The following is a 19176-nucleotide window of genomic DNA, read 5'->3' as shown; positions in this document are numbered from 1 at the left end:
CCAATAACATCGGAACTTTTATTATGACCGGCGAACTCTTTCTGCGGACCATGTTCACTTGGAAGCTAATTCCTAGAGTCCCTGTGACGATGTTCCCTTGCAGTGTCGTGCAATAATAATCCGGCTACGCGCTTTGCCGATCATTCGACTCTGTGGGGGGACGAATAGATGAGGTGATTAGCCGTCGAGAAGTCCGATTGTCCAAGACACAAGCCAGGTCAGTACTGCACTCGCAACAAAACCCAAACCCCATGAGAATCTAACTCAGAGCCTTCAGAGCTTCAGTCATCGGTCGCAATATGGGATCGCTTCAGTACGATGAATCTCAAACGGCTGTGGCCCTTCATCAAGGAACCGTCGTTGGGATTGTACAAGACAAGTTTCCCAAGAGACCAGTCTAGTCTCTTCCTGACATTCCATATGCCTTATCCCCGACAGGCAAGCGTCACTTTAGATGTGCGACGAAAGTACCAGAATAGTCAAACATTAACTAAAGACACCACTAAATATGGCCCTGCAGCACCAGGAAAGCTCTAATAGCAGGTCCTCCAGTTTATCACGCCGAGGACTGTTTGATGGTCAAAGTCTTTCGCCAAGTGCTTTCGAGGCACGAATGGGCTGCTTTTGTTATGATATATGTCCATGGAGGAGCTTTCAGTTGCGGACATTCTGCGATGCATAACACTGCATCAGTGGCGGCCTGGTCTGAACAGCCATTTATTGCAGTTTCCTCTAACTACAGAAATAGGTTCACTCGGCTTTCTGCGGTTCAAATTGACTGTAAAGGAAGGTATTTTGAACCTTGATCTATCTGACCCAAATCTTGCTGTTTGAATAAGTTCAGGAGAACATTGACGCTTTTGGTGGTGATAAGAACGACGTAATATTGGTGGGACTGTCTGCTGGTACACACTTGGTGCACAATCCTCCTTCGTCTATGGATTTTGACTTGACATGCCCAGGACCATTCCACAGAGCAATCATTGAGCCTGGGGACCCACCTCCCGAGCAGTGCGAAGGTTTGATACAGAAATCCACAGACAACAATTCCGGGACCTCCTGTGAGTAGTTAGCGGTCTGGCAAAGAAGGATCTTTGTACGTCAACTATCATATGTCAACCGACGAGCAGTTCACAAGTTTCTTCCGCATTCTCCTTCAATTGTCTCCTGGAGACATCGATACGATCGACAATCAATTGTCGAACTCCGAACCCAGCACGGGCAAATCTACAGTGTCGTCGAAGACATGCCGAGGATCGGTCCACAATATGAACACATCGAAGTCGCATATGGACAATACGCCTCCGTGGCACCTACGCGGCGGACAGTCCATCTGGCCTCGACGAGACAAATATCTTTATCACGGGGCGCCCAAGGCCACCGTCGTTTGGGAGGTAAGCCACGGCGACAACGTGAGGTACGAGACTTTCAACGAAGAGGTAGTTTCACGCTCAAAAGCACATGGACTTCTTACCGGGACTCTCCATGCGGACAGGACAGGCCCAAATGGGAGCCTTACGAGCAGAACACCCTGAAAACAATGAATTTTGACAAGGGCAATGGAGAACTTATCGGAGGTGGACTGGGCGTCACGGGCCCAGCTGATTCGTGACGAATGGGCAAAAGAGCATTGTGAATTCTGGTGGGATACAGATGGGTTGACTCAGCCGTCGCATTGGCGAGAGAGATGTAAAAGTCGAGACATCATATTACTCCCCGAGTTTCAACCACTTTACACGACAAAACAATCTCAGCTAACAGCAAGTCATTCATACATACCATATGGATCCGCTACTGTTTCCTTCAAGCAGAGAGAAGAGATTTTATCTAATTATACAAGTCTAGCTTTGGTTCTTGATCCGCCTTTTTACGCCACAATGGCTGCCACGGCGTCCGATATGAAATCAGCAGTCTCCTTCCGCCTGCTTAACATCCGCCCCCGCTCCCTAGGCTCAGCTACTATCAGGGCAAAGCCACTCTCCATATCTGTCTCCCATGATGGAGGTGGCTTGCCGCCGGCACCTTCGACAAAGCAGACTCCTGTGAGGACGAAGCCGGTTGCCATCAGGACAAGACCAAAGACGTTGCCAGATGAAGAACCATCTTGCTTATTTCGCGTGAGGCCTTTAATTGCACTGGCACCGACTTGGCCTCCATAGGAGTGTATCACCACCACAACATCATGCTCCTGTGTGGTCTCCGCCACGATCGAATTTCGGACGGCTTGGACGTCATCGAGGAAAGTTGCAGAAGGATTCGACAGTGTGCCATGCTCCAGGCACAAAGACCAGTGTGGGCTTGCGAGACAAGTCGGAGAAGTGTAAATAGATGAAAGATATCTGAAAGAAGGAGCAAAGTTGAGGAGTTGAAGGAAGTAGCATAAAGCAAGAACAAGGTTTTCAAACGAAATATTGTTTGACCACTCCGACAACTAATTTACTTGTCAATATGGATCGGATCCGGAATCATTTGTGATTCTCCTTAGTGGAGGGGATATCTTCAATTTCTGGCCGTGAGCGATAAGTTCCTTTTTCTTCTCGGATCGTAGGCGCTGGGCTCGGTTAAATGTACGTGCTTGACCATCTAATTTCATTCTTCGTGCTCCCGCTGGCGACCTCCCTGTGGGCTCACAGGTGTAGATTCCGACCTCGAGCAGATAAAAACTGCTTCTGTGGCCTCCATTTTGCTACACTGGGAGTGAGTATTTGTCTCTCTCTGGCGCGTATCGAAAGGGAATATGTTTAGCTTCCTTGTTGCATCAATAGTGCAAGAGCTGCTTGACACAATAGCTACCGCCGAAAATTCCGATCCGATGAGTGATTAATCCCTAGTGGATATTAGGATAGCACAGTTGTGCTGTTGCTGAGTTCGTTCCTGTCAATGCAACGCCGGAGGTTCGAGAAAATATCTAATCATACGCTCACCACAGCACCCTCCACGAAGCCTCTCACACGAAGGATTCGGATCACTTTCCATGGCCAAGCAACCTTGAACACGGAGACCCACAAGAACTAGACAGAGGAACGCTTCCAGAAAGGTTTCAAAGAGCTTCTTTGAGCGGACTGTGGCAGATTGTTTATGCCCCGAAGAACGCGCAGCATAACTGATGCAGACATAATTACCCAAACCGACACCCGATGGACTTTTGGTCATCTCAACGGTCCGATCTAGCGGACCTTGACGAAGGAGAGAAATGGCAACATGAATCCTTCAGAATTTGTCCAGGAGTTCCTACAGATACCTGTAACAATCTCTGTCGTCGAAGGCTACGTGCTAAAATGGGTTTGAATCAATATCACCCCTAGATATGCAAGGGTGTTATTGGGAATCGTGCAGTATGACAAGCCGTCTGCTCCACAATTGGTGTTGACGCTTGAAACCACCAATTCTCCTAGAATTGCACACGCTCTAATCAAGCTACTCGGACCCGTAATTCGCCCCTTTTCAATACTGAGCTGTGTCAAAAAGTATAATTCGAGCGCGTAAAGGCTCTCAGAACTCCCAGGATGACCAAATGGAACCAATTTTGATGTTTATCAATTACGTCCTGTGATATCATCACGATTTTATTAAGAATGCAGCTGCACTTTATGCTGCTTATGTTGTGTCGCCTAATATCAGCTGGAGGGCTAAAATTTCTAAGGCCATAGATTCAAGAATTAAGAGGTGAGGAGGCATTCCCAGCCTGGTCCTAACTTGGACCACTTTCCCCATTCATTAAAGCGGACCCAAAGAGCCCATCAACCAATTCAACAGCAATATATCTATGATGGTGAAGCTATTGCCACCCATGAGCATCAATGACGAAGTTCTTCAATCACCAGATTCAAACAGACCATACAACATCCTAGAATCTTCCATATATGCAGAGTTATGCAGCCATTGCATACTATCCTCCCACGGAGTTTGCCATGAGTTGAGATCTTCAAGCCAATTCGGGTCAAGATTCCCAATCGAGGAACCGTTGAAGGCGTTCTCATCAAGATTTAGAGTAGCCTCCGCAACACCTCCTTCTTTAGGTTGGAGCTGACTTAGATGCTGTGCAGCCGTGGACATGGTCCGTACATCGACTCCGACTCGTTCCATAAGATCACGGATAATCCTGAGTGGTTTTAGAAGTCCAAAATTTGCCCCCCGTTGGATTCGGGTCAACGCCTTCCAGAGGTAAGTCATCATTTCCCGGTCACTTTCGTGCCTTGTCACGACAGTTGCGGCAGAGAATAAGGCGTAAGAGAACAGATAAGGCGCGTGACCCAGGCTGAATGCCTCTTCATAGGCCTTGGCCAAAGTGCAAATCTGGCGAGCAGAGACGAGGCAAGTTTCGCTGAACGACACTCCTTCGATGCTGACAGGGTTCAAGTGTCCTTCTGGGAGGAAAGGCCGATGGACGAGAATCTTGAGTGTATGAAATGTGGTGTGGAGGGTAACTTGGTGCGGTGGTGGAGTTGGATCTTGCGGAGGCTGAAAGTGCAGACATTCGGGAAGAGCTGCCAGCCAGTCGTCAAGGCTCTTGCGCAAATTCTTGAGACACGCAGTCGCCCCGTCGCGGGTCATCCGGCTAGCGGATGGCATGTAGAACTTCGCGATAATATCGTTGGTGATCTCGGCGAGCTTGAGGAGAGCCTGGAAGGTGGATACAACGTATGATGGCCGAGCGACAAATGGTCTAGACTCGGCAGCGGGCGAAAGAGAGTCTGAGTAAGGATACCAGAGCTCGAATTCTTCGTACGTGTCTAAAAAGATTTGGGGCGGCTCTGTTCCTATCATGGGGAGGGCGGGGGGCCTCCCAAAGTAGAGGGACTGGAACTTGTCGACAATGTAGGCGCCGTAGAATATTCGTCTGTGCATTTCCAGCTCAGCTTCGGTGAACTTAATCGTCTTTTGGGACGACAAGGGTTGAGAAGTTTGTGTCTTATGGGAGTCGAGATGCATTCCCAGGTCAATGATCATGCGGTACGCAAGGCCACAGTAATTCCAACCGGCCGCTTGAGATCCACTTGACACGAGGCTGGAACCCATCAAAAGAAGAGCGGCAATCGTGGGCACGGCGGATTGCTCAAGAGCGTCGGACAGCAGCAGCTTGAAACGGCGATAAAATCTGTCCTTGAGACTCTCATGTCCTGGACTGCTTCTAATGATGTGGGGCCGGGCGCTGTGCAGAGCCGACGCATAAAAGACGGCATTCCATAAGAGCTTGTTGGCGTATGGTCCATCCTCGGCCACGTTCTGCATGACCAGCGGCCGATAAGTCAGCAAAAACATCTGGTGGTGTCTATTCCAATGGATTTGTAGCAGATGCAGGGCCGTATCAGAGTCCACTCCGTCAAAATCAAACTTGCCCTGCAAAAGGGCTGCGGACTCCTTTTGTCTCTCAAGAGCTGCGTGCGCTACCAGTTGTAATCGGATCGTTTCGTGGTTTGGGGAAGAGGACCTCACCAACTCATGTCCGGCAAGGCTGTCATGTCGAGACGTGGCGACGTGTCGGGGAGATTCTTCTTGGTAGTGGTAAGCAGATGAAGGGCCGTGTGCAGATATTGATCCTTCATCGTCGACCATGAAATTTGTCACTTGTGGTGATATTGAGTCACCTTGGGAACGGACTGCTTCAATATCATCATCTTCCCTGGCACGCTGGGTGTGCGAAACCACCGCATCCGTTCTGCGACTACAGCTTTCTCTCTCTAGCCGTACAGTGTATTGCTCTTCCTGCGGTGACGCTAGTGGAGCTGCTATATTGACATTTTCGCTTAAAGCCCGACCGGAGCTCTGTATGACCGTGGTCGTGCTTTGGTCAGACTGAGTTTGGTCGGATCCGTCATGATTGGCGACAAATCTTCTGTCAAGACCTTTGAGAACGCTTTCGAGAGCCTCAAGCTTGCTGACGACTGTCGCAATAGAGTCCCTGCTGGCACGAGGATTTTGTCGTCTGTCATCTCCATAGACACAATTTTCATCAAGTGTTCTACACGGACCGCACCGAGGCCGTTTGCTGTCGCATTTGACCTAAACAGTTCAGCTAGCCGTACGGAGAATTTCACCTTATCACTCAGCCAACCTTTTTTGCGCGGCATTTGACACAGGCCTTACACTTTACTGATGCAAGGCGGTTGCTTCTGACTCCTGCAAAGTTCGGGCCTGGGGAAAGGATGGAATTCATGTCGGACATGTTGGTATTCAAAGATCTCCGAGAGGGTGAAATATCATTGCCTAAAACTGGGCCCAGCCTTCTGATTTATTAAACCGAGCAGTAGTCCGGGGAACGTGCGGGCCAAAGAAGCGGGGACTGAGTTTCATTATGATGAAGCTACGGGGGTTCATCGGAGGAAATTTGAGCCATGCTTAAGGAGCCGAGAGCTGAAGCACGCTGAGAGGATTCAAACTATCTTCCTTCGCTTTCCCTTGGACCACTTCACTGCAGCGTTGTCGTGGACGAAGAAATCCTACCGAAGATGATTTCCATATGTCAAAGGCTACAGATCCACCGAGTTCTCGTGCCCTGTGGAGTCCTGTAAGAAGCCATGCTTCACGAAATCCGTGCCCGCGCCACTTACCTGGACTCCTCCAGTCTCTGAATCTCGACATGAGAAGGCGACTTCGATGTAGTCCAGATCTCAATCCGCACAACATCGTGACAGTCTTCCGCCGTGGCCACGATTCTCATAGGCCATTCGGATTGACGACCATCGAGATCCCTCTTCAAGGTCCTTAGAAGAGCAGTTCGACTCTGCAAATCTTTGAGTGTGTACTTGGCCACCAGAAAGGATAATAGACCATTTTTGCCATTGACCATGCTCAATTCATTCGACCCCAGCCAAGATGCCCAGTCTACAGGGTGCCAGACTTTCAAATCATCTGAGGAAGGGCCTGGTGCAAGTCGTTCGTTCGTAAGTGCCTCTTTAAAGGTCTGATATGCCGAGCCCGCTCGATGGGTGACCGTCAGCGCCTCTTCGTCGGAATACATCTCGAATCCGCGTACTCGCACATCCGCTGGCGATTCAGGAGTCAACCAACAGTATCCAAGACATTCAGGTTCTCGTTGCCAGGCGTCTTCTGCCACTTTTTTGAGAAGTGAAAGAAACTGCAAGAGAAAAACTTTTGGTAAGTGAAATGTAGGTAGTCTATGCCATCTTACCCTCTGCTGATTTTGCTTCGTGGTGAACGAAACGACCGGCAAGAGAAGAACGGCCATATCGATATCGACTGCAAATATCTTCCTTCGGTCTCTGTATGTAGTCTTAATGATAATGCTGCCCTACCCTATCCGTGAAACGAGGGCAATGTGCTTCTCGAACAGGCTCTACCGTTATTAGCACATCAGGCAAGTCCGGAGATGCACCTCCGAAGACATGTACCCACCCTATCAACGTGCTTAAAGCTATGAACCCCTCTTAGTCCTCTTCGGCCTTTCGATCTAAAGGCCGACAGATGGAGAGACCCAACGTCCTAGACGTGCCGGACGAGATGGCTTTGTCCAGAGAGAAATTCTATGCTGTTCTCGCTGCCCGGATCCAACCAACTCACCGTCCACGGTGGTACCTCTCCGCACTTGCATGTCTCGCGGCTTTGAATCACCAGGACGAAGTCGCCTCACTATACACGCTTCTGTTGAAGTCGTACATACCGAAAGAGGAGCAATTAGATCTGACGAGGAAGATCAGGGAGGCTCTGGTGATTCTAGTTGGTATTATTGGAGCAGCAAAGGTGGGCCAATCGTTTAATCGGGCGGACAGGCTAGTGTGAAGTTGAGAACTGATGTTTTATCAGATTGGAAATGCACTGAGAGCTTTATCAGAAGTGACGCCAGATGGACTCAGGGATCCCACTTGCTACAGGTTAGTTTGCACGTATATCGTTCTCATCCGCAACGTTCTCATTTCCTCAAAGATACACGAGTACTGATTTTTCTCAGGAAGTGGGAAAATCACGAACACGCGGTTGCTCGCGGCAGAGATTTTGCGAAGAGCATATATGGAGAGAATAACGAACGAGGAAGGAGCTCGCGAATCGCAAGTCCAGACTATGATTTCGTCGTGCTAGGTAATGGAAACATAGGATTGTGATTGGGCTGGTCATTTTTCCCTCAGAAGACATGCCACAGGCTGACGAAATGTCTCTTTTTACAGATCTTTTGTATGCTCACGTCTTCTCTTTCGACAATATTCTGTCCGTTTTCGAAACAGGGCAAGTGATTGTGTCGGCACTGGTAGCAATCGACTGTCAGACTCAGCTTTCTAGCCACATGCTTGGTATGTTGAGAAATGGAGCCAGTAGAGAGGAAGTAGCTTATGTTCGAGACATTTGCATAATGACTGTAAGATATTGGGGTATCAAGCCATTCAGTCCTGCTGTCGGAGTACCAAGCCTCCTCTCATAAGAGAATAGCATACATTCGTCAACGAAGGGGAATAATTATACGTGACCACTTATTCTATTGATAGTAACAAATCATTTCCTGACGCTTTTGAGAATGGTTCCGTCACTCAACCACATACGAACCACTGGTTTCGTGATCCGCTTAAAAACAACCTTCCAGTTGATCGTCTTCTGTTCGGAGTTGAATTTGCTCGTTTGTATTTGACTCGATGACCTTGTGATGAGAGCTTGTGTCCTCGCACCGACTGGCCAGAACCTTCAAGGTTTTGACTAGTTTATCAAGACACCGAGTGCTATTGATTTCATGACGGTTTGCGGCTGGACGTTCATTCCAGTGTACAATCATGGCGGTCTGGATGAAACGGATAGCTTCTGGAAGCAGGTAAGAAGTAGGGCCTTTTCGCGATGATCTTGTGAGCAACTCAGTCGACAACGATGTCAATTGCCGAATAATTCCACCTGTAGAATTTCTCTGGGCCCGATTCTGTTGGTAGTCATTGATTGTGACATTCTTTCTCGGGTTGGCGGGCCGATTGCAAGCCGTACAGACCAGAACGGCACAGACAATCTGCGAGAAAGTCGAATGGAGCGTCCAAAAGAAGTCCAACAAAAGGCAACGCTCCACTTCTGTTATGCACACCAGCTGTCGAATGTGTTTTCCCCTATATTAGGAGTCCGTATGTTCCTGTTTCAATTCTGGGATAACACTCTCAGGGATGTCCGTCCATGTCGAGGCGACTTTTTCGGCAAACTCGATCAGAGAAGCCAGCGTGTACTTAGACCCACGGCAGCTTAAGCGGGCCTGCTGAACAACGACACGTTTGAGGATTACCTCCTCTCTAGAGACTAGCTGCTTGAACGTTTTGTGCTCGGAGGAAGCGGAGATCAGGGTTTCCGACGGAAGTCGATCTCCGTAAATCTTCCAAGCACTTTGTAGCAGTCAGACTTGTGGTGAAGCAGGCGGCTGTGATTAAATCATGTAGATGTAGTCAGAATTCTCCATCAATGATCTTGAAGTAACGAGAGCCATTGACAGCTTTACTTTTTGCCTTCTGGGGTCTGAATACAACCTCAAAGACAGACTGTACAGAGCGAGAACTCCACAAAATGGGCGATATCGGTAACACGCCTTACACGTATCCTGACACTCCAATTGGAGCCACCAGGCCACTGCGAGTAGTTTGCATGGGGGCCGGCTACTCAGGGTTGATGATGGCTATCATTATGAGGTCGAAAATGATGGATTCGAATCTTGAATTCCAAATTTACGAGAAGAATGCCGACCAGGGCGGGACGTGGCTCGTGAATAGGTTTGAGAAATTCTGCTGTTGACACCATGAGAGATTCCTGATATCCATGACAGATATCCAGGCTGCCAATGTGATATTCCTGCCCACAATTACGAGTTTAGCTTCGAACCGTTCGCAGAGTGGCCAAATTACTATGCGACTTCCGAGCAGATTCATGAATACATGAGAATGGTGTTTGAAAAGTATAGATGCGAGGAATTTTGCAAGTTCCATCACAAAATCGTCAGTGCAACATGGAATGATAGGGAGGGCAAATGGGAATTGGGCGTCGAAAGTAAAGACGATATCTTCACAGATATTTGTGACGTCTTCATCAATGCTGGAGGTGTTCTAGATAATTGGAAATGGCCCGATATTCCAGGCATCGAGACTTTCAAAGGAAAGCTTATGCATTCTGCCAGTTGGGATCAGGGCTTTGACTTCACCGATAAGTCGGTTGCTGTCATTGGTATTGGTTCTTCAGGAATCCAAATTCTTCCCCAGGTGGCTAAGAAAGCTCGACACACAACACTCTTTGCACGATCACAGACTTGGATAACGCCTAGCGCCGGAATCACTGAACCCGGGCCAGATGATCCAGATGTGGACGATGCGCTGAATTATTCGGAAAAGGAGCTCGCCAGATTCAAGAAAGATCCTAACTATCTCCTCCAACATCGGAAAAGTCTTCAAGACGGTCGGATTCAAGGCTTCAAACAGTTCATCCTCGGATCTCCTGGCCAGAAAGAAGCAATGATGATGTTTTCGGCATCAATGAACGAGCGCCTCGGTAAATCTGAGAAAGGTCGACGTATTGCCCGGCAACTGATCCCGGAATTTCCAGTGGGATGCAGAAGACTCACGCCCGGACAGGGTTTCCTTGAGACGCTCTTAGAAGACCGTGTGACATTGGAATGGAAGAACCTGGACCGGCTTACAGAAAACGGCATTTTGACCAAAGATGGCAGACTCGTTGAGTGTGATGCCATCTGTTGCGCCACTGGATTCGATAACTCGTTCAAACCAAGATTTCCCGTCATTGGGAAGGGAAATGTTGCCCTGGCAGACCAATGGTCGGATACTCCTGAAGGCTACTTTGGAATTGCAGTTTCAGGATTTCCCAACTATTTCAGTAAGGATATACAAGCACTCGATCGAGCTTTTGCTAATGATGATGACCAGCGTTCATCGGACCAAACTCTCCCATCTCAAACGGGTCACTGGTGCAGGCTATTCAAATGGCCGGAATATATATCGCCAAATGTATATCTAAGATCCAGACGCAGTCCGTGAAATCGATGGACGTCACTCCTGAGGCACAGGCAGATTTCAATGAGCATTGTCGCATCTACCTTGCAAATACCGTCTGGTCATCATCATGCAGCAGTTGGTATAAACAAGGAACCACCAATGGTAAGGTCGTTGCGGTTTACTGTGGCAGCTCGTATCATTTCATCGAAGCTTTGAAAGAGCCGCGGTGGGAAGACTACCGATTTGAGTACCTGGGGCCAGCTGGTCGATCCAATCGTTTTGTATACCTAGGAAACGGGATGACATTGTGCGAGACCAGAGGCAAGAGTGTGGGAGCTACTCAGACTTTGAATTTTGAGGAGTATTGGAATTTGTTTAACCTGCCCAATATCCTAGCCTAGACCGAGATTGTAGGAACAGACTTTTTGTTCTCAGAAGAAGTGAAGAGCTGGGATTTGAGCCCTTCTCCAGGTAAGAGCGTTACTCACATCCCACACCAAGGGAGAAACATTTGGTAAGTCTCATGTGTATTGCCCATTTTCCTTTTGCTTGCGAATTTTTAGTATGATACGACACGATCAATCTTGAACACTCTTCTGTGCGGCCGCTTTGCCATTCTCTGGTCAATCTTCTTCGTCCACTCCGACACAATTGACTGTGTCCACTCTGTTCCTCCCAGGGCATTGTCTTCGTCGTACTGATGTACAGCCATAAATGGACCAGCATACTCAGCCATCTCTCCACGTTGGTCTAACAGTTGATATCGGCTTCCAGTCCGCCAGCCAGGAATCTTCATGAGCTTGTGGATGTGCTCTTGTCGGTACCAGGCGTGATAGTCTTCCAAGATTTCGGGGGTATCTTGGGGAGTTAGAGAGTTTGCCACAATGATCCCTCCTGCTGCAGGGACCTCTTTCCCCTCATGAGCTGCGAAGTCAAGTCTTCTGTATAGAAGGAGGGTGATCTTTGCCTTGGGAGACGACCAGGCTTGGAGCAACGCATCCAGATTGACCATATCAACATTCAGGACATCATATACGGTCTCGTATCGGTATGGCCTTGTTTCGTCCGGTGTATCAATTGCTGTTAGGACTTTTGGAACTTCGAAACCGGGCATTTGTCCGAATGCTTCATTTCTCCACGCCTCAAACTCTTCCCGACTGCATGTTGGGTTAAATTGTACCCTCAAATACCCTTTTTGGTCCATGCCTGCATAGATCTTATTTTCAAACTTCTGTAGGAAGACTTATTCTTATGCCTGAGAGAGAAATGTTTCAATAACCCAGAGTTCAGCCTAGCGGGAGATCGCGGCGATGCAAACTCCGGGCATGCCCCTTTGTCCTCAAGTCCGTGGATGCAAAACTCTTGACAAGCACCTGGGTTCTGGAAAGGAAGACTGGGCTACCAATTTGCCACTGATAAGACATCTCATTATGAATGTCGATGAACCCCCTCGCTTTGAGGATCTACCACTCTCGGAGGCAGGCCCACCTTATTCGGCCTGGGGTCTGTGGAAAGAGCCTCAACGGGGATCACTCAACTACTTGAACGAAGAGAGGGTGTTAAAGGCGGTCAAAGAAGAAATCACCAATGGTACTAGAATCTGCCTGAAGTAGGCTCTTTTCCGCCTAAAAGCATTGCCATGTTGGGTTAACTCCTGACAAGTCTGCCTCTCGACGCCATTATCCCTGGCTTGCTTGGGCGCCAAAGTTTTGAGCAAAAACTCGTCAATAAGGAGCCTCGAATAATCAACGATGACATTGTACGTTACGCCGTTATTTTCATGATACCTCTGACTTCTGTCCTTCAAGATATGCTTCAATACTCAGGGTAGCTCTCAATGGGACGGCTTCAGACATTTCGCATATCAGAAGGAGAAGGTGTTCTACAATGGGTAAGAATCCTTGTCGAAATCAGTGTTCTATCATCCTGAAATGTCCATCCAGAGTCACACAAGATATCATACATGGCCCAGACCACCCTGGAGTCAATGGGATCGGGGCTTGGGCTCGGCAGGCCATTGCTGGTCGAGGCGTACTAATAGACTTCTGGGACTGGGCTCAAACCCACTCTCACAATTTCGACCCTCTGGGGACGTCACCGATCACGGTGGAGCAGATCAAGAGAATCATGATAGAGAAGAACATCGAGATGCGCACAGGGGACATATTTATCCTCAGAACAGGTAGTGCCCTTTCCTTTTGCGTGGATAGGCTTTTGGTAACCACGGTTCTAGGCTATGTGTCAGCGTATCTTCAGCTCAATGCGCAGGGAAAACGAGCTATATCTGCCAAATTTGCTTTCCCAGGCCTTGCACAATCGGAAGAGACAACACGGTGGCTATGGGAAAGACAATTTGCTGCTGTCGCGGCAGATTCACCCGCTTTTGAATGTACACGTGAGTCTCCTCTCTCCCATGGGGAAATGTATAGATTTTGACATCCCATTAGCACCGACCAATCATGAATGGCTTCTTCATCCTATTCTGCTCGCTGGATGGGGAACACCTATTGGAGAGTTGTTCGACCTTGAAGAGTTATCTATTACATGCAAGAAACTTGGCAGGTGGACATTTTTTCTCAGTAGCGTTCCGCTCAATTACAGTGGTGCAGTGGCCAGTCCTCCCAATGCAATGGCGATATTGTGAGTTGAATAGACGTGCCTATACCTTACCTGATCAAGCTACAACGTCTGCTGCAACAAAAGCCACTGAATCCCTTCTTCCAAATCTCGGTCCCAGATCTTGTTGTCTGTCAACCCCTCTATCCTCCTAAACCCATGTGGAAGGCCCGAATACACTTTGAGATGGCATTTGATCCTAGATTGTCGTTACTCGATTCCTTAGCTCAGGATCAGAGGGCCATTAAGTACCTTGCGCGGTCTAAATTCTTCTGAAAAATCATCCCATGATCTCTAAGAGGATCATTGCCACAGACCAGGATATGTGTAGGTGGCATAGCTTTGATGATTGCATCATCACAGTGCAGAGGGTTAGCAACAATGTCAGCTTGTGCCTCCTCGTCCAGATTGAGCATATTTGCATACTCAAGCACAAGAGAATACGGGAGCAGCGGTGCATCCTTGCATTGGGTTGGAGATGATTTTTCCTGGCTGACAAATTCGTGATAAGGAAATGTTCCTGGATGACACAGCCATGGAGTCCATAATGCCTGGCCTTGAATTCTGACATCACCAAGCTTTTTTGACCAGGTTAGAACTTTGTCGTGCTGGAAGGCACAGAAAAGAATCACTCACAATCCGTTCCTTCACGACGAGGCTGGCAGCAAGGCAAGCTCCGCTGCTCGTCCCAGCCACAAATAGCTTGATGTTCTTCGAGAGGCTCAACGACTTTGGATTGTGTAAAACTTGGCATCTTGCGTCCCAGGCGTCGTCGAATTGAGTGGGATAAGTCCATTCCGGAGTGTGTCTGTAATTCACAGATATGACCGTGACATTGCAGGCGCTAGCCAGCCGCAGGCACATGGCGTCTTCGGTTGAGAGATTTCCACTGAAGAACCCACCGCCATGAAAGTACAATACAACTGGGCATTGGTCTTCGACTGAGAGTCGCGAGCGTCCTTGATTGCTTGTTCTAGGGGTATAGATACGTGCTCCAATTTCTTGAAAGTCACGCGTCAGGATTGCTTCTGTCTCAATGGCAACATCAAGACTGTCCAGCCCTTTGAGAGCTGTTTTGCTTGCTCGAACTCTTCCTTCATTGCTTACTCTGCGAAAGTCTCGACGCTGTTGCAGTGTCAAGAGAGGGGGTATGGCAGGCAGAGGATTCTTCCGAATCAGGTCGAGCCACTCCTCGGATGGAGCTCCGAATCTGCTATAGTCTGCCATACAGGTTGTCGTGCCTCTTGCAGTACCGTGAAGCCGTGGATCTTGTACCCCATCTCATCTCAATGTGCCACTCGGAGTTCGCGATGTCCGCATCTCCGAGTACGTTGAATCTCGACCACTGGTGAGATCTCCGAAGCCGAAATCTGGGGTAAGTTCAACCCCCCATGATTGACCCCAGATTCCCCGAGATAAAGACTGGAAGCGGTCCTTGATGTGGAAAAATTATAAAGGATCCGCCTCCTCAATACTGGCCACGTCTCAAGAGAATGGTGGCCTTTCCTATCGTCGAACATATCAGTTATTAAAACTGTTCCAGCTTTTGTTCATTTGAACCCCATCTGAACCCCGTCGTCATGGCTGTATTACAGCGTCAATTCAACTGGCATAATTTTTGGATATGTTTTTTCATTTCGATGGGCAACGTAGCCTTTGGCTATCCTGCCGGTGAGATGACCTTGAAGCACCCCGAAGCGTAAAGCATCTGATTTGACTTTTATTTATTTCCTTTGGTTTCCTTTCTCCAGCGATCATCGGCACAACATTATCTCAGCCAGACTTTCTCGTGTACATGGGCCTTGTTTCTCAAGACGGGTTGAGTGCAAACGCACATGCCCTAATTGGAGCAATGAATGGAGTGTTCCAGGTACGATCGGCCGCTTCTCTTGTGGATTCAAACATTAATGCCCTCTCTTGCAGTCTGGGGCCCTTTTTGGTATTTTCACCGCTGAAATGGTTATGGAAAAGTGGGGCCGTAAAATGGGTGTCTTTTACACTGCCGCTTTATCCATCATTGGGGGAATATTTGTCACTGCCAGCCAAAATGTCGCGATGTTCATCGCATTCCGGTTCGTCGCAGGTGCTGGCTCTGGGTTGATACAAGTTTGTAAGCGAGCCGGGATCAAGGTTTTGAGGGGCCGAAAAGTTGACCAAATTGCCGCAGGTCCGGTGTACAGCTCTGAATTAGCACCACCGAGTTTACGTGGATTCTTTGTTGGGATGAACGGTATGCTCATTGCCGCTGGCTATGCATTTGCTGCATACATGGGTCTGGCCTTCAATTCCATTCACGACAGCCCACAAGCACAATGGCGCGGGCCGCTGGGAATGTCACTTGTGTTCTCGTCCTTTATGATTGTGATACTCCCCTTTATCCCGGAATCTCCCAGATGGCTTCTAATGAAAGACCATGCCGACAAAGCTTGGGACATTGTGAGAGACCTCCATCATTCCCGCGATGACAAAGACCACGATTTTGCCCGACGGGAATTTTATCAGATCAGAAAGCAGATTGAGCTTGACCGGACATTGGAAAACTCTTGGTACCACATGCTTCTGAAGCCCTCGTATCGCAAGCGAAGTCTCTTGGCCATTGGTTACGCGTTTCTCGGAGAGAGCACTGCCGTCCTGGTTATAACGAATTATGCCTCTGTCCTATACGGACAACTGGGATACAATAGTCACCAACAGATTTGCCTGCAAGCTGGATACCACACCGTTCCAATCATCGGTAATTTGATTGGAGCACTGATCATGGACAAAGTCGGACGTCGTCCACTCATGCTTCTTGGCTTAGGTGGCTGCGCTATATTCCTCTCCATCGAGGCCGCAATGGTTGCTTCATTCGTGGGCCCAGGAAAGGCGCACAATGATGCCGGACTCAATATGGGAGTTGCCGCGCTGTATTGTTTCATCTTCTGCTATGCCATTGGTATCGACGTGGCGGGTATTGTCTTCTTCGGCGAGATGTTCCCAAATCATATTCGGAGCAAAGGATTTTCGCTCTCGGTGGGGACAAAAGCCATCACTGACCTGGTCTACCTCGAGGCTGCAAGCACCGCGTTTGCCAATATTGGCTGGAAATTCTTCTTGCTCTTTATCTCGATTGTGAGTGTTGGATTCGTGGTTATGTGGATCTATATTCCCGAAACAAAAGGTCTCCCACTTGAGGAGGTCGCAGCCGTCTTCGGAGACAAGGATGAGGTGATGTTGTATCTGAGAGATATCCAGGTGGACCAAGATTCTGATAAACTTCAAGTCCACCGTTTTGAGAACGACAAGGAACTAACCAGGATTGTGACCGAAGCAACCGAGAATCAGAGCATGCGGGCCAGGGAGGCTTGAAAAGTGGGATTTGATAACGCAGATCTCGTCAAGCACCTACAACTGGTCCTTCCATGATAGACAAACTGTCAAACTGGGTGCAACTCGAGATGTCTTGAATGCTCTGTTCTCTATCTACTTGTCGAGGTATTGAGGCTTCTTTTATAGACATGCGAACACTACGTCGTTACTCAGAGCAACCATCAGTAACGTCGTCGTCTATGGAAACCTCTCACCAGTGTTTCAGCTGTGGAGCCTGTACACAATAGCCCTTTGTTCAACACAAACACTCTTTGATTTGATTCTTGCATTCCGCTTTTCAGGCATTCGTTGTGCAAGTGGCGGATTTGGAGGCAAAACCGATAGTAGTTCAGGATACTTAGCGATCCGGAGCCTGGAAGTAGAAAAATTTGTGTGCGTATGCCTTCAACTGAAAAGCCAACGGCTGCTCCTCCCTGTTTTCCTAATTCTCGCTCGCACAGTTTTGGTGAGACTCTTCATCGGATGGAGTCCATATGTCGAACTTCCCGTACAACTTGAATTGAACGAGTGTGCTCTGTTTGTTCTTGCAACTGGTCCTGCCAAATTGCCAGCATATATACGCGTTGGGTTGGCCCTGTTGGCAGTCCACATTGGGCCTAGCCTAGTCACGTGCACCGCAGCCTTCGTGGCCCCTTTTTGTAGCTTGCACCTCGCTCAGACAGATTCAATCAATCAATCTTCTCTCGGCCCAACAGGCCCCTTTTCTATTCCTATTCCAGCCCATATATCCTGAATAGGGGTGATAACCCCTTTTCAAATAACGGGATCAGGCTTCTCAACGAGCCGAGACAAGCCGAGACTGAGCGAGACTAGTCGAGCTCGGGCAGCTCGTCTCGTAGTGAGCCTCTTGCCAAGCACTAGCACTCATCTCAAGGATCGGATTAAACATTTCCCGGTCCAACCTTAACGGATTAACCACTTTCCGGCCCACCCGGATTAAATATTTTCCGTGACAGCTCCCATCGGATCCAGTCTGTGGACCATGTGCTGGGGGTCGCATCCACGGATTGGATCCGATCAATGAGCCACCCCTAACGGATCAAATATTTTCCGAAAAATTACCTTCAGATTAACAATTTTCCGGGATCACCGCCATCGGATCCAATCCGCGGACGATGCCCAGGGGGCGGGGTGGCCGCCCATCAACTCCCGACAGATTAGCCATTTTCCGGGATCACGTGCTCCCTCCGGGGGCCCCTCCCAACTCGACACCATCGGATCCAGTTTGTGGACCACCCTGACAAGCTCGATTGATCATGATCCACGCATTGGATCCGATGAAATCCCCCATCGCCCATCGGATCCAGTCTATGGACCACCCAAACAAGCTCGATTGATCACCCTTTGTAGGACCGAGAGAGGATTGATTGCTTGAATCTATCTGAACGAGGCGCAAGCTGCGGTGCACGTAACTAGATGTGGTCTGCTAATAAAATCAACTAGGTTAACTACTACTAACAAATAATATTTACATCCACCTAGGAGTGATTCTAGGCGACAGGCAACGATAGGCAGTAGCAGAGTGCATGGGAACCCGTGGTGCCCCCGTGGTGCCTCCGCAGTACCTCGGCAACAGACAGGCATAATACTGCAGCGACAAGAAGTTCAACGTCGCAATCATAAGATCGATGCTTTATCGGAACAACCTTGCTGTGTTGCCACCCACGACGCCGCCCACCACTGCGACCAGCTCAGACAAGCGGCTTCAGAGCAGCTGACCTTAGGTTATTCTCCTGGTAAAGGAGCTTCTGGAACCTAGGTCGAGAGAGATATAATTATGTATTTCCTCAGACCTCTTCAGTACTATGGGAATGAAAATATAGATTACACCATATCAAGGACCATTAAGCTGGATAAATCTGACTTGGCCAGTATTTAGACCAATGGCAATCGTATTGCCATAGAATGCCGAACAACCACTGCGATACTCCTGTGGAAGCCAGAGGAAATTATGTTCACCTCGTCGAATCCACTCATTTTTAATCACGATAGTATCATTGATTGGAGATTTGATAGCCTGTCCGGGAACTAATCGAGTGTCGATGGATAGAGCTCCTCGATTGGTAAGTAAGGTCTTATTGTCGATTGCAAAACTTATAGTCGTGACAGAGAGTACGCCCTCGAATTTCTGCAGCTCTTGACCCGTGCTCGGGTTCCAGAGCCTGACCGTCTCATCATCCGATGCAGAGGCCAGCAGCGAGCCGCCCGCCGAGAAGGCCACCGCGCTCACCGAACGAGTGTGTCCCTCGAGCTTCCGCACCTCTTGCCCCGTGCTCGG

At 48.7% G+C, this 19176-nt stretch overlaps 9 protein-coding genes across 9 annotated transcripts; 5 read left to right on the top strand and 4 right to left on the bottom strand.

The window, feature by feature from the left end:
- Positions 1-1112: 1112 nt before the first annotated feature.
- On the top strand, positions 1113-1612 carry Z518_07410 (uncharacterized protein; the record flags this gene model as incomplete). Its single annotated transcript, XM_013415539.1, has 2 exons — positions 1113-1394; positions 1496-1612. 2 exons carry the CDS (start codon positions 1113-1115, stop codon positions 1610-1612), a joined length of 399 nt encoding a protein of 132 aa, XP_013270993.1.
- Positions 1613-1867: 255 nt separating this feature from the next.
- Z518_07409 (uncharacterized protein) lies at positions 1868-2682 on the bottom strand (the record flags this gene model as incomplete). Its single annotated transcript, XM_013415538.1, has 2 exons — positions 1868-2431; positions 2632-2682. 2 exons carry the CDS (start codon positions 2680-2682, stop codon positions 1868-1870), a joined length of 615 nt encoding a protein of 204 aa, XP_013270992.1.
- A 1131-nt stretch (positions 2683-3813) lies between these two features.
- On the bottom strand, positions 3814-7189 carry Z518_07408 (uncharacterized protein; the record flags this gene model as incomplete). Its single annotated transcript, XM_013415537.1, has 4 exons — positions 3814-6003; positions 6445-6496; positions 6552-7078; positions 7133-7189. The coding sequence occupies 4 exons, from the start codon at positions 7187-7189 to the stop codon at positions 3814-3816; spliced, it is 2826 nt and encodes a 941-aa protein (XP_013270991.1).
- A 236-nt stretch (positions 7190-7425) lies between these two features.
- On the top strand, positions 7426-8060 carry Z518_07407 (uncharacterized protein; the record flags this gene model as incomplete). Its single annotated transcript, XM_013415536.1, has 3 exons — positions 7426-7701; positions 7765-7832; positions 7910-8060. 3 exons carry the CDS (start codon positions 7426-7428, stop codon positions 8058-8060), a joined length of 495 nt encoding a protein of 164 aa, XP_013270990.1.
- A 1420-nt stretch (positions 8061-9480) lies between these two features.
- On the top strand, positions 9481-11314 carry Z518_07406 (uncharacterized protein; the record flags this gene model as incomplete). Its single annotated transcript, XM_013415535.1, has 3 exons — positions 9481-9683; positions 9737-10794; positions 10845-11314. 3 exons carry the CDS (start codon positions 9481-9483, stop codon positions 11312-11314), a joined length of 1731 nt encoding a protein of 576 aa, XP_013270989.1.
- A 158-nt stretch (positions 11315-11472) lies between these two features.
- On the bottom strand, positions 11473-12027 carry Z518_07405 (uncharacterized protein; the record flags this gene model as incomplete). Its single annotated transcript, XM_013415534.1, has 1 exon — positions 11473-12027. One exon carries the CDS (start codon positions 12025-12027, stop codon positions 11473-11475), a length of 555 nt encoding a protein of 184 aa, XP_013270988.1.
- Positions 12028-12343: 316 nt separating this feature from the next.
- On the top strand, positions 12344-13557 carry Z518_07404 (uncharacterized protein; the record flags this gene model as incomplete). Its single annotated transcript, XM_013415533.1, has 6 exons — positions 12344-12522; positions 12576-12672; positions 12722-12804; positions 12857-13098; positions 13147-13308; positions 13361-13557. The coding sequence occupies 6 exons, from the start codon at positions 12344-12346 to the stop codon at positions 13555-13557; spliced, it is 960 nt and encodes a 319-aa protein (XP_013270987.1).
- A 205-nt stretch (positions 13558-13762) lies between these two features.
- Positions 13763-14756, bottom strand: Z518_07403 (uncharacterized protein; the record flags this gene model as incomplete). The annotated part of the gene is made up of 2 exons (XM_013415532.1): positions 13763-14107; positions 14166-14756. The coding sequence occupies 2 exons, from the start codon at positions 14754-14756 to the stop codon at positions 13763-13765; spliced, it is 936 nt and encodes a 311-aa protein (XP_013270986.1).
- A 353-nt stretch (positions 14757-15109) lies between these two features.
- Positions 15110-16877, top strand: Z518_07402 (uncharacterized protein; the record flags this gene model as incomplete). The annotated part of the gene is made up of 4 exons (XM_013415531.1): positions 15110-15200; positions 15281-15399; positions 15453-15639; positions 15697-16877. The coding sequence occupies 4 exons, from the start codon at positions 15110-15112 to the stop codon at positions 16875-16877; spliced, it is 1578 nt and encodes a 525-aa protein (XP_013270985.1).
- Between the last annotated feature and the right edge of the window lie 2299 nt (positions 16878-19176).

Source organism: Rhinocladiella mackenziei, assembly GCF_000835555.1.
Source record: "Rhinocladiella mackenziei CBS 650.93 unplaced genomic scaffold supercont1.5, whole genome shotgun sequence".
NCBI classification, from domain to species: domain Eukaryota; kingdom Fungi; phylum Ascomycota; class Eurotiomycetes; order Chaetothyriales; family Herpotrichiellaceae; genus Rhinocladiella; species Rhinocladiella mackenziei.
The sequence above is the reverse complement of the archived record's forward strand: the minus strand, read 5'-3'. Positions and strand labels throughout refer to the sequence as shown.